This window comes from Mchenga conophoros, linkage group LG2, assembly GCF_057382185.1.
Source record: "Mchenga conophoros isolate Kocher_MC1m ecotype Shallow Benthic linkage group LG2, M_conophoros_male_GT1.1, whole genome shotgun sequence".
Lineage (NCBI taxonomy): Eukaryota > Metazoa > Chordata > Actinopteri > Cichliformes > Cichlidae > Mchenga > Mchenga conophoros.
This window is the reverse complement of record NC_140527.1, coordinates 6920964-6935451: the sequence shown is the minus strand read 5'-3', so window position 1 is coordinate 6935451 and position 14488 is coordinate 6920964. Positions and strand designations below refer to the sequence as shown.

The 14488-nt window shown below is 38.2% G+C and overlaps 1 protein-coding gene across 4 annotated transcripts in view; it reads right to left on the bottom strand.

The window, feature by feature from the left end:
• The window catches only part of ldb2a (LIM domain binding 2a), a 112978-nt gene extending 98704 nt beyond the window's left edge, over positions 1-14274 (bottom strand). For all 4 annotated transcript variants that reach the window (XM_085284673.1, XM_085284683.1, XM_085284656.1 and 1 more), the window contains exon 1: positions 14006-14274. In XM_085284673.1, coding sequence (XP_085140799.1) covers positions 14006-14137 — 132 coding nt within the window. In that variant the 5' untranslated portion in view covers positions 14138-14274. The remainder of the gene's footprint in view (positions 1-14005) is intronic.
• Positions 14275-14488: the final 214 nt, after the last annotated feature.

Below are 14488 nucleotides of genomic sequence, written 5' to 3'. Positions count from 1 at the left end.
TGCATTTCTACATTGAAAAAATCAGACTTCAAGAGCCTAAAGTGCAATAAAATTAAATATAAAATTTAATTTCCCGGTTTTGCAAATCATTGCCATTTGAACTGAAAGCGCAACAAAACCAAAGTCACAGCTTCCCCTGGAGCACAGGGCTGTATCTTTCAGGGAGTCCTCAGTGTGACGACGGAAAAACTCTCTTTTAGATTGCATAAACAACACCACTTTAATCATGTCAAGAGTGTCATCACACACCGATGTTTGATATCAATGCAGGCTTACCCTCCCGGGTTCTAAGTGTTTTTATATAATGCAGACCTAACATGTTGCTGCATTTGGCCACCGTACAGCCACCAGCAGAGCATTATGCAAATTAAGAGAAATGAGTGCAGTGGGAGAGAAGTCATTGCCCTTGAACAGCCGGCGCACATTCCCGAGGAATGACCTTTCTACCCATATATGAAATAAGCAAAGATATTCCCATGTTGGGTTGCATGTCTGCCACTTTACTTAGGTATCTTTTCTAGTCTTCATTTTTCAGCGTTAGACATCACAGGCAGCAGTCAGAGGCATAGCTCAGATACCACTTATTGTGTTAAAGTGTCAGTTTAAGGTCAGGGTTAATACACAGAACTTATTTGTCTGCTGTTTTAAAGCAGGAAACATGAATGAATCAGAATTACTTCAACGCTTCTGGCTTTCACCCCAAAGGTGAAGGGGCAGGACTGATCCCCACAGCAGCAGTAATACAACTCTCCTGCTCAACCCTCCTGTTACCTCCTCCTCCTGAAACCTGCTAAAGACATTGGCAAAATCTTTAAAAATCAAGTTCTACACAACTGTGCTTTGAAAATGCCACACAGACAGAGTTTAAATGAGTAAAAGCACTGTGATCGTTTTTGTGGGACCTGTTGGTAACCACCTCAGCAATAGTTGTATTCTGGTTGCTTTCCCATATAACAGCAAAATTGTTGAACACCTATGTCATTTGCAGTTAAATTACCATGCTGTAACAACTACATCACTATTCACGGAGGAATTTCTGACACTCTGTTTCAAATCTATGAGGGTCTGGCTAGACTCTGGATATAAGACATTTATGTAAATTTTTGGGATTTTTTTTTCAGTTAACCACCATGTTATCACAAACACAGGGCATGCAACTGACTTCATCTTATTGCCGTTTTATTGCTGTCTTAACACACTATTAACTGTTAACAGCAGCTGTGTCTGAATGGTTCAAGCCCCGGTCCCCATCTTTGAAGGAACCATTTCAAAGGCAGCAATATTTTAAGTTAATTGTGCACAATGGCAATATTTCTCCTACTACTGTTTTCCCTGTTGTCACTGTACAATGACAAACAGATTCAAAAAGATCCAATGGTCCTTTCACGGGTTGCTTGTATCAGAAGTATTGTTTCCCTTCTTTTTACAAGACAGAAAATAAACTTCACTTATCATCTTGTGTATCTGCCATGAGATTTAAGACCTTTACAAGAAATAAGTAGAAGCAGGCATAAGCTGAAAAATATGTCCCAACTTGGCAATTATACAGTGACACGTCAGATTTACCTTGTGATCCCCACGGGGGGTCTCAAACTAAAACCAGTTTCGAAAATACTAAATTAAAGGATTTCCTTAACTCTGGTTTTATTCGTTATAAGCATCTTGGATGTTTTATATATCCTTGGATTATTGATTATTTAAAAACGCATGGTAATTAAAGATATTTCTTTGGAATCCTTGAATTTGTCATATAAAATGAACAAGCAAATATTCACAATCATTAGCTGTAGGTTTGCACATAAAAAATGCTGAAATGTTCTCGTAAAACCTGCACAGCTGCCATGTTTAGTAACAACAAACATCAATATCGATGGAAAATGTTGAAACAACAAGATGCATGAATAAATGAGAAAGCACAAAAAGAAAATGATTCTTTACAACCATAAGAAATTAAAATAAACAAGAAAGTGCGGTTCCAGGTTCTGGTTTGGACGCACCAACACGGAGCTACCCATGCAGCCTTTCTTTCTCTCCACTGTGCTAATTAGACTAATAAACAAACAACAGGGAATAGTTCCTCAACACTGTGGAGCGAGACGCTTGATCGATACTGGATTTCATCAAATCCACTGGTATTGTTAAGTTTGTGCGTGTGCCCTCCTGCTGTTGTTAGTGCTCGCTTTGCAATCTCACCTGTTGCTCGTTCGGCTGATGAAACGAGCGCAATGACTGACGTGCTGCACTTGAAACAGGAACTTAGAGAACATAAGAAGTTTTTACAGGTCTTCACAAAACATATTAAGCTTTAATTCACTTAAATTTAATTAAAAGAAAAGACATTTTAAACTGTGAAATGAGCAAGGGAACGCTAAATAGGCTAAGTGATAGACTAAAATGAATTGAGTTAAATTAATTGTAGCTGTAAACTATAGGGATAGTGCAAAGTTTTATATTTGCTTTTATTTTCTTAATCACCTTTTCATAGACACACTCATAAATTTATCAAAAGAGATCTCAGGAAAAGCATTTCTAAACAAAAAAATGATAAAACACACAAATGTTTTAAGCACAAATTTCTATTTAAACTGGATATACAGTGCACATATTCATAACACTGTCCTTATTGTGTTAAAGCCTGAGCTCTTGTCACATTTCAAGCTAGATCGACAGTGAATGCGACTTCATTGGATTAGAAATGAGTCTGATGTTCTATGACTGAGAGCATAATCTGTAATAATCACTCAAAACCAACATTTTGTGTGTGCCAGCATAAGAAGGACGATGATAAATTTCTTGAAAATCAAATCTTCCTTTTGCAAGATCAGAGACCAGTGTAATACTCTTAGAGGCATATACATTCAGTGTCTTGCTTAGTGACACTTCCGGAGGGCTGGGGGCTTGTTTACATGCAATGTGTGAGCTTTAGTATCTGAAGGATGTTGTTTCATATTCATGCCTGGGAGATATAGAAGCTGAAGAAAAGGCATGCATGCCCAGGCATGTTCTCTGGCTAAATGAGCATATAAAAAAATATATAAATGAAAACAGTATGCAATCCAGAATAAGTCAGTAAATTCATCTCAAAGGAAAAACTACATCAGAGCGAACAGCTGATCAGCAAAATGACGAAACGCCCAGAAACTGGCGCAGAGCAGAAGCTGAAGTACAGTGTGCCTCCCTGAGTTCACTGTACCCACTGTTGAACCTTTTTCTTCTGTGGAGCCACTCAAACATTATGCAGCTAGAATTGCAGTGCTTTCAATAACACAACACTGCAAATCAGTGTTAGAGGACTAAGGAGCTCATTATTAGGTTTCAGTGTAAATAAAGACAGTGAATAATATTCTTATCAGCTTGTTTAATCAGTAATTACTATTCGTTTTTATATATTTCAGTAATTTTGTATATATTTCATTTGTAAACCTGTAGCTTATACAGCAAAATTTGTTCTAACTGTCAAATTTAAATATCCTTACATTGCCAAGACTCTGCTGTCTCTGCTGTCTTGAATCAAATTTAACATTAAACTTTAACACTGGAGTGTAACTACTTGGACATGGTCTTAAAAAAAGAAAAAAGAAAAGTGCTTCAAACAGACAACATTTTCATTCATTGCATTCTTTCTCAGGAAACATGACTAATTTTAAGCCCATCAACTGAAAGTTATTCAAGTTCAAAATTTCAACCTGTGACCTTTCCGTTTCAGGACAGCCTGCCTAACTACATCAGGGAGGCAGAACAACAGGACACGAACAGACTACAGACCCGTCTGTCTTCCCTGTTATCTGAGCAACACTGCAGCCTGGAAGGAACCATGGGAAAGGGCCAGGAAAAAGGTGGGTCTATTGTCTCAGCATCCTGCTGGATGTGACTGACGCTTGCGATTTGACCAGAGGTCTTTTTTTTTTTCGCTTTATATGATTTTCTGGAAACATCCTCTGAGAGCATCCCATTTGCAGTATAGCATTACTCATACACACACATCATATCCAAATTTGTCTACTTTAACAACTTACATTAAAAAAATTATGTTAAAATCAACATGTAAATAAACATATATATATGTAATATATGTAAAAATGAAATGCGGAGTCACATAAAGTACTTTATTATTAATTCATTGATATGTTTGATTTTAAGGCAGATAACCTTATGAAATGTCAGTTGCATCAGCTATACTACTTTTTCCACAACCCACAAATATAACCCCACTGCTTTACCCCAAAAGAAAAGAGGGAGATTATTACAAATATGAATGTCACATTTTAAATAAATACAATATTTTCCTCTTGTTCAAAGTTCAGCTTGACTTATGATTCAGTAGAAATATTTTTCAAGGAAAGGACCAAAGGGAGAGTTCAACCCATAGTTCAGTCTTGGTGATTTAGTGATCTAAAAAGTTTGATGAGTGAATATCACTGTGTTCTTAAATGAGATTTGTGCTTTTTACATATTGAAGTCCATATCTCTTACTTTAAAAGCACTTCACTTTAGAGGTTTAACGTCTTATGTTCATTTGAGTGGGTTTCAGTTTTCTTCTAGAGCCCAAAGTCATGTTTAAGTGGTGATTCTAAGGTGGCTGTGTGTGTGTGACTGTTTCTACTGTTAGCCCTACGAATGAGTGTCAACCCCTTTGGGAGTACCCCCCATCTTGACCTGTGTCACATGTGATAGGCTTCAGACCCCATGGGTAACACACTTTTGGCTACGCTATTAATAAAATGGATGGACATATTAAACCTAAAAAACCTGTATTTGTTGTTGTTGTTTTGACCACTTGTGTCAGTTGAAACAGACTGTGACATACAGACAGGTGATAAATTAAAAAACTTGATCCGGTGGCTCTGTTATGCTGTCAGAGGCATCGGGCTCTCATGTTTTGAGTCCACTTGTCCCCTTGGAGAGACAAACCACTGCAAATCAATACTGAGACGTTCTGAGTTATCTCCCTTAGCTTATGATGAAACATTCCTGATGGGAGTGGTCTCTTCGAGAAAAAATAATGCCACCATCCACAGGGCCCAAGTGGTCATTGATGTGTTTGACGTGTGTGAAAATAATGTGAGTCATAAGCTATGACCTTTGCAGTCACCAGATTACAACCCAATTTGACATCTATGGGAGACTTTGGACCAACATATTGAGAGCACTCTTCACCATCATCACACAAATGCCAAATCAGGGAATAATGGATTTACAGACGTGGAGATTTGTAGACTTAGTTTCATTATGTTTAGGGTTTTTTGGGTTGTTGTTTATTTTATTTTTTTACATTTTCCACTGGTCTTTACTCTCTGCTTAGTATTTCTGCCTGCTACTTGGTGCTGAGCAGGTGCAGTGGGTTGGTGGATATTGGCAAAAACTGCATTATAAGAACAGAAGAGTTGCAGGCTAGATAACTAAACAATGAGCCGGATCTCACCGTAGAACTCTCTAAAGCCAGGGGACCTAGAAACCCAATCCAATAATTAATTATTAATAACAATTGATCACTGAGACTAAACAACTGACATGTACTGTAATACGGTCTTAGCATAACAATCTTGATAATTCCTATTTTTATAGACATTATTTAATGGCAGGAGAAATCATGAAGACTTAAGATGCAGTAGTTTGTATGTTGTTGAGTTACTACAGTTACTTTGGTGTTATGCATTGTCTCCTGTGATCTTGCGTCCATTTCGTTATTAATAAAAAAAAAAAGTTTCTCCTCCAAGGATTCATAAATGTATCTTAATATCTAAGATAAATAACATTATGATTAGATTTAATTAATAAATAATTAATGTGTTTCTACACTGCAGGCTGTATAAAAAAAACAACACATTAATTACTCTCATCCTTAACGTTGTATAAAAGTGGACAGTGGACATCTCAAGAAAGTCCTTTTGTGTCTCTATTCAATGTTTTCACACCAGACAGCAGCTTTCTAAGGAATGAAATAATAAATAGACAAATGGTATTCAGCTATGACCAGTTTTCTGAGGAAGAGGTTACCATTTCTTTTCAAAACTATCACCCTGGCTGCTTCACCTTTTAGCAGTATTATTCTTTAATTAACCTAAGGGGATGTTAGCGGGGCATTAACTAAGGGAAGCAGAAGCTAATGTGATTCAGTCCTTTCAGTGACTGGCAACATTATGAAAATCCAAAATGTTTTTGTTTTTAATGTTAAGAGCTCCGCAGCATTTTACGAATCCACAAAAGCAGATGTCTGTTCGTTGTCAATAAGGCATTGAATCACAATAACAACACATATTAGAGATTTGGTTGATAGAGGAATAAATAATAATGCTGTTTATTCCAAGTAAATAACAAATGGTGCACACTTATTTGAGCTATTTAGCTTTTTCTCCTTTGTTTTCCTTTTTCATGTGTAGGAGGAAGCATAAATGCAGCATAATGTGTTTATCTAGCTAAAAATGATCTTTAATTTGCCATGTATTTGATAATTGAATCATTAAAATCAACACTGTCAATCAGTGCTTTACATCTCATTAACTGAGATGCGACGCTTCACTGAGGGTGGTTTCAGCTGCAAAAGAGAATAAACATCTAAACATTTACAATGTAAGAAGAAGACGCAGATTTCACCAAACCAAATGACCAGATGTGGAACAAATTTCTAACAATTGATTTTACAGACTGTCCAGCAGTTTAAATCATTTAAAAAAGTGATTAAAACTCAGCTGTGTCACATTTAAAGTCTTGAAGTGACACTGGCTTGTTTTTCCCGATGGTAGATAAATCCAGCAGTAATGGTTCAGATAAGGGCAACACGATGTTCGACACTTCTCTGGTAATTACTCTCTGCTGGTTTCACACACATGCACTGCAAAAATGTTACCAAGTATTTATCGCTTCATTTTTGGTAAAGAACTTCTTTTTGTCTCCAATGGTGACCATAATTTACAAAAATAAACATCATGTTTTATTGACTATGATTTTAAACAGACAGAGCGATTTAAGTCATCACAAAAGTGTTAAGCGAGGGCACGCAGGAAGAGCTGTTTTCCCATAGACTTCGGTACAACAGAAAGACTTTTTGCAAGCGAAAGAGTCTCCCCCTGCTGGTCATTAGAAAGAATTCAGGTTTAATTCTGTCTAATTAATTCTCTCTTTCATTAAAAAAATGTGTGAGGTTAGAAACTACTTAGTAACCCTCTAATATCCCAACAAAGAAAGAGAAAAGAAACTGGGAATTTTCACAATTACCAACCTGGACTACTTAAAGTTGGACAAAGTTTTTAATATTGTAATAATTTGGATGATTAAAGAATGAAAGTTAGATGATTTTCAGCTGCCAGTGGAATAAAGCTTTCTGCTGTGGGGAAGGGGTTATGTATACTTTTGTGAATCTATCAATAACACTAAAAGAAAAAAGGGGCAGACAACTCTGGTGTTCCGTTATTGATTTAAGCTGACTAACTCTTGCCTTATGTTATTATTAATGATCAATAAAGCTTGAAAATACATTTCAAGATAACTTGAAGACAATGTAAACAACTGAATGAGATTATTGGGAAACTGCATTGTAGAAACAAAGTGCGGTTTGGCCCAAAATTGCCAAATCTATTTGATTTTGCTCCTCAAATATGATGACTCGCTACTTTGGCCTAAATTATAATACATTAAATATCAGTGGAAGACCTGGATGAATAAATAAATTGAAGGTGTTCCCATGTCCATTTTCACAAGTTTCTGATATTTTTATTTACCAAATGGTCGTATAAGGAGCGCAATCTGTGCTGAAAACAATCATTATATGCAATTTATGTCTTTTTTCTGTGAAAGCAACATGTGAAAGCCAATTTTCACTAAAAGAAATCATCAAGTGTGTTCTTGGTGGCTCATCTCTAATCCTTCTATGTGAACCTTACAGCTCAGTGCCAACTTGACCTCTACATCATAAACCTATTCATGTCAATCTGACACGTCGAGCTGATGGGAACAGATCCACTTTGCTCCTGACAGGAACAAGGGATTTGGCCATAATGAACACTCCAGTTCCTCCAGTTCCAAAGTCGAGCCAATGAGTCAGGTCTGTGGGGCCATTTGAATAATGAGAATGAGACTAACTATGTGCAATAGACACAAGAACCCAATGAATGGCCTGCCAATCACTGTTACTGATTGCTTGTCTATGTGCTGAGGAAGAGTGTGACCAACAGAGCCAATGTCAGCAGCAGCGGCAGCAGCAGAGAGGTCTCTGAACGCAGCCCTGTAGCTACTATTATCGCACCTCCATTAAAATGCTTTTGTTTTCCTTCTGTTTCACTCTCTGTGTTGTAGTTTTACTTACAGTGTTATTTTGTGTCTCCGCTCTCCGCCGCTGAATATTAATGTCCTCTATGCTAATGGCCTTACAGCAGCTGAGGTCGACCAAGCTCCTCCTCTGAATGTTAATCCGCTGCCTCATTTGCATACGCTTAAGTGTCAAATTCCCCCACAAATCACTGCAGCTGCCTCCGTACGACGAGGTCTGCGGCCCCCCCGAGCGACAGCACAGAAACAATGTGGTCACACCGTATGCATAGCATCAAATCCACATCAAAGACTGTTTAGATTGCCAGGTCACAGCGGGTTCACATTGTGTAAAATGAAGGTAATGGGATAGCAGTCAGCCCCATGCAGAAATACAGCCAGGCAGGTAATAAGTATGAATGGAGCAGGTAATAAGGTTGGGATAGAAGCAGACCCCGAGTCATCTGAGCAGCAGGACTGTTTTAGCTGCAGCACAGTTATCAGTTCAAAGGTGAGCCCTGATCCGAGACAAACACACAGGACAGGTTGTGTCGTTAGCGTTTATTCCTCCTTATTTCCATGTGTGCCTCTGGGTGCATGGCAGGTGAAACGGCTGCTACTGAGAGGGGGGATAAAAAAGTTCCTCGGGATTACAAAGATAAAAGTATTTGCTGTGTTAACAAGCCTAATGCTGACAACATGACATATCTGTTATCAGCATTCATGTTACAAATCAGAATTCACGGGGAACTGTTTTGAAAATCAATCATTTTCCACATTCTCAATTCAGCTTTGTTGCTTTTGTTCACACTTCACTTAATCCAACTGCTTTTTTTCTTTTTTAGTTAAAATAATCGATTTAAATAGATTACCTTTGTTGCAAATTTCCCCTCTCCTTTTGGTGTTTTCAGACAGTTTATAAACTAGAAATCATCATTAATTAATCAAAGAGAACAGTTTGCATTGCCAGTTGCAGGTCTGACATTATCATCACTGTAGTACAGCTGAAAAGATTAGTTTAATGATTTGTGATTATCAAAAATGAATCCAGCAAATATTCTGATAATAGATGAATTTTTAGCTTTCAAATCAGAGGCGACATGCTGCTTTTCTTTAAATATGTGACGATAAACAGAACAGCGTTTGGTTCTGAAGCGCTGTTTGAATAAAAAAAAAAAGTGATTTATGTCAAACGAATTTAGCAGAGATTCATTATTTAAACTTAAAATGTTCTCCAGTATAATAGTTACTGGCACTACATCCATGATCACTACAGCAAAGATGAAAGGATTAGCTCAGTATTGAAAAACTTCTACATAGTATTTAGTTACTACTTAGCTAATTAATTATTCATTTTTAAAGCAAACTGAAGCTGAAACAATACACCGATGGGACGATTTCCTTTTCTGAATTACAGTAAACTAAAGAAAAGACATTGGATGGAAATTTTTCTAATCAACTGACTGAATAATTGAGAAAGAAAACAAATGTCATGCATATATATCTGTGTGTGTGTTCTCTACCTAAAAGTGCACCTTGAAGCCAAACTAAACAAATCAATGCATCTGGTTTCATTTAAGGGGTTGCAGGTAACAAACCCATAAATATGGAAATATGTACAGCCTAGAGTAAACTACAAAACAGAAGAAGAGAAACTGATAACAAACACTCTAATGCACTAAACACAACCAAAGCTGATAAAAGACGCTGCTGTACCTTTGCAGTCCATGAGGCAATACTGCATGTTAGACAGTAATCCCAAGGAATAAAAATAGTCTGTGTAATTTTATCAATTTGCTTTTCTTCCCTTGCATGAAGGTTTTTTCTATAGATTTCACTAAGTCGTACAGACTTCCTCTCAAGGTAAGTAAGTCTCCTCTAAGTGTCAAGTCCTTGAGTCCTGCGCCTGCCAGTGGGAGCTGCAGTTGCACCACGAGCCAAGCAAATTCAAACGCACACTCATGAATAAGACAACTGGAAGTATTTCTGACAGAAGACTAACTTCAGACGAATCCTTCAACACTTTTTAAAGGTGATGCCACACTGAGGCTTAGTCAGCTCCCCTATTAAAACCCTACTTAAAACGGCAGGAATGCAAACTATAGTGAGTCATTTTGGCTCGACGGTCTGCCAGCAAGCGCGATATTAAGTACGCTCGGAGCTATTCTTATTCTTAACAATGGCAGTTCTTTCACGATATTAAGCATCTTTACTCGGGTGATAATTCTGACAAGACTGCTGTTTGCAAGCTTGAAATCGTTTTGACAGGATCAACAAAATATAGCAGCAGCCCCAGTCAAATAATGTCACTTCATACTAAAATCCAGCAGAAGTAGCCAATATCGTATGTTCTTTTGGGTGATTTTACATGTTCGGTGTCATATGCTGTACATCAAAACAACAACAATAAACCCCTTCTACTTCTCACGACAGGTTAAGAAGGGTTTTCATCCTGGAGACAGTGGCCACAGACATAAAATGCAAATATGCAGTGCATAAACTGACACATTACATCTGTTCAAATCTCTCTAGCAGGTTGAAAACAAGAGATTTCATGTATACTCTATATCAGTGATCAGTGCTGACGGTACTAATCAAAAGTTAATTTCGTTTTATTACGATTTGTTAAAAAGTCTAACTACTGATCCCATACAAATAATGTAAAAATGCGGGAAGACACAGTGTCCATTTCTTTGCCTGTGATGACTTTTTGGCAGCAAAATAATGACATATTTCTGTTCATGCATGGCTCATATAACACATGAATATTTCTTTAATTGGTGTAGTAGGATTCCCTTATGCAAAGGGAACAGTTCATTCTTTTTTTATATAGTTTTAATAAGGTCAGAAGAAGACAAAGACACATATTTAAAGGAAGAAATAACACATTTTTGGCAATTATTCTTAGAACAGTGTCATCTGTGGGCTTCCAACCAATACATTTTCAAAACTAAAAAACTCCCTCCATAAAACAGCAGTTAACTATTCGCAGTTTGGCTATTAAACTCTGAAGGACATGGATCCGCAAAATCTGCTAGCAGCAAAATCTCGATAAAATATTCCTTAAACTATCCAGCAGGACAATTTGGCTGTATTCTTTTAAGAGGGAGAGCGACATCCCAAACTTCCTGTTTTGTAACAACACCAGCATGACCCTGCACTGCTCTTGTTTCTAAATGTGTTCTGACTTTTAAAGTTGTCTTGGAGGAGATGGACTGAGTAGCAAGCAGCCCAGTGATAAAACAAGCAATAGAATGACCCTTCAGGCACGCATCATCATCATTAGGACACCAGCACCGGCTAACCGCGCTTTACAGGAAGTAAAAGGCTCCAGTGAGTCTGCTTGATGAAGAATGTATAATATTTCCACTCTCAGTCTTAGTTAAGGCAAAATAGACATTATGCTGTATATGTAGATTTGTAGAGGGAGATTTCTTTTACAACCTTTTTCCTTTACCACGTATACAATAAGTTTTTTTTTCTTCTTAAATGACAGCGGCTACTTTGCATTCATAAGGATAATTACTATATAATTTTGTTAAAAGCCTGAGCTGAGCTGCGTTACACATCTGGATGCAAACAAATTGCAAAACTCGAAGCATTTATTTCGCTTCTATAAGACACTACTCCTTCCTCATTACATTCACCACCTGCATTTTAATTGAACAATAAGAACATCGCAAAAGAGAAGACATATGATACACCCTCACCATGGAGTGAAGTGAGAAAAAAGATGAAGTAGGAAGCGAACATACAATGAACACCGGCAGAAAAAAAAAGCAACTAATTATGTTATCATGCAATTATATAATTTAGTCTGAGGAGAGGTAATGGTGTAAATTGCTATGTGCCTGTACAGTGTGTCTATATTCTCAATGCCATGTTTGTCCGGGCTGTATACGAGTCCGGCGTTGCTTTAAAATAAATGTCTTGTAATGTCTGTGTATGAATCTGAGATTGCTCATGTGTAAGTGCGTGTGCCGTTTGGTGCGTGTGCATATGTGTGGTACAGGAGTTGAGGTCCACTGGGGTTTGGACCACTTCGTATGAATAATGCATCAGACTGGGCCATTGCATCTCAGCAACATTGCCTTGGTCTGCTTAAAGTTGCAAGTTCCTCTTTAGGAAAGTCAGCACCATTCTGCAAGCTGCTGCAGTAACTCAGCCGGCTTTGAAGGTTTTTCTAAAATAACAGTAAAAACATCACATGAAATAATTTAATGGGCATGTTTCTCAGTTTAAAATGTCTCGTGGGATTCAAATTCTAGTCTAAAAGCTTCAAAAGGCAACAAGAAGTCAAATTATTTGAAACAGTAAATATTTAGAGGTAAAACTATTAGTTGCTTGGTTGACAAATAGCAATTAATTGCTTTAAATGTCTTCCAGCTTCTCAAATGTTGTTTGTCTGTTTTTTCTTAACATTTTGTGATAGTAAACTGAAGATCTTTGGGGTATTAGACTGTGGATCAAAAAAAACATGGCATTTTTAAGAGGTTCCTTTGAGCTCTGGGGAACTGTAATGAGAGTTTTTTTTCTAAATTCTAACATACCACTGACGGAATTATTCAGTCAACTAAAAAGTACTGGTAAAAAAAAAAGTATATTTATGACAATTTTTTTTTGCTTGAGCCGTAATATTTATATTTACAAATGTGTAGCCAGGCTATTAAAAGATGATATTTATCATATTTAGCTTTTTTGTTGTCCTCTAATGATTGTTTGCGAGGAGAACTTGACATGTTGGATGAACTTTTTATCTGCAGATTTACACATTTGTGATTACAGAACAGATGCTGAAGACAGCTGCTCCCAATACAGTACAACTCAGAAAGGGATCACCAAAAGTTCAGTCTGAATGACACTGTATGCCACACACACTTAGCACCCAATGAGATGAAGCATCAGCAGACTGACATGAAAGGAATTCACCCCATGCAATCATAAATGTGCAATCAGGGCCACTTTCATTCACAAAATCTAATCCGCAGTGATGAATCTGTGTCCTGAACAGGCAGACCAGAAACGCTCCACTTCAGTGGACAAACTCTACTCCACTCCACATGGAAGAAACATATGCAAATATGCAAACACAAGGCAAAATGTAAATGTATGCAAATTAATTAAATCCAATGAAAAGGCTACTTTGCCTCAGTCTGCATAGCCTATTTGCATAGTCTTTGTGGACTTCTTATATTTTCTGGGATTTTTTTTCAAACTTTGTTATGATTAGCCTTTACGTAACTTTCTCTTAGAAATGTGCCACATTTTAGAACCACAATCACAGCCGTGATTTAGCTTGGTGCCCTGATTAAAATATTTAAACTGGAGACCTCAAATGTTTAAAGTCTACTTTTGCTGATTTTCTTACTTTTATTATTACAGCTCATCCCAACCTCAGGTGACTTACTTGGATGACAGTAAAGCCGCGAATTTTTAACAGGTTAATTGGCCACGTGAAAGCAAAAGGACCTCCTCCACAAATCAGCATTTCCCAACTTCAAATTAAAATTTTAGGACTAGAACAATTTACTTCTGAGGACGTCTATTTCTTGTAACGTAGACTACAGACAGAGCCTGTTTACTTTCACCTTAGGAATGTTTGGTACTTTGGCATTATATCCGTATCTCCTGCCTGACGGACCTTCTCGGCTCATCTTTCTCTCCCGGACCGGCATCTCGTCCCTCCTCTCCAACCCGCCACCCTCTTACCGGTACCTCGACCTAAACGGGACCGTGTAGCGGTTACGTCCGGTCGGCTCACCTCTGTGCGCGCCTGCAGCCGCTTGTTCATCTCGTAGATCCGATACTCGGGCTGGATCATGTAGGGCGAGTGTCTCCTGTAAAAGGGTCCGAAGGGAGAAGAGTAGAACGGGTCGTGGGTTGGGTTGGACATAGTGGCTCCTGGCGAGGCGCACGGCGCGATTTCAACATCCAGCGGGCACAGCAGCGCACATGGGAGTGCGATGCTCTCCGAAGACCCCCAGTTGGAAGCAGCCGCTGTCGAGGCTGAGCTGCACTCTGCAAGTTGGCCTGCCTAGTTCGCTGCTATAGCGTGGTGCTGGAGGAGGGAGGAGGGAGGAAGGGGAGCAGGAGAGGAGGGGGAGGAACGGTGGGTAGGAGGGGGGGGGGCAGGATTGAAGGGGGAGGAGGGAAGTCGTTTCCTGTTCCCTCAAGACCTACACTCAGTTTTGCACTCTTGCAAAGTTCAAGTAAGATCTCTATGTTCATGTGTGTATGTGTTTCG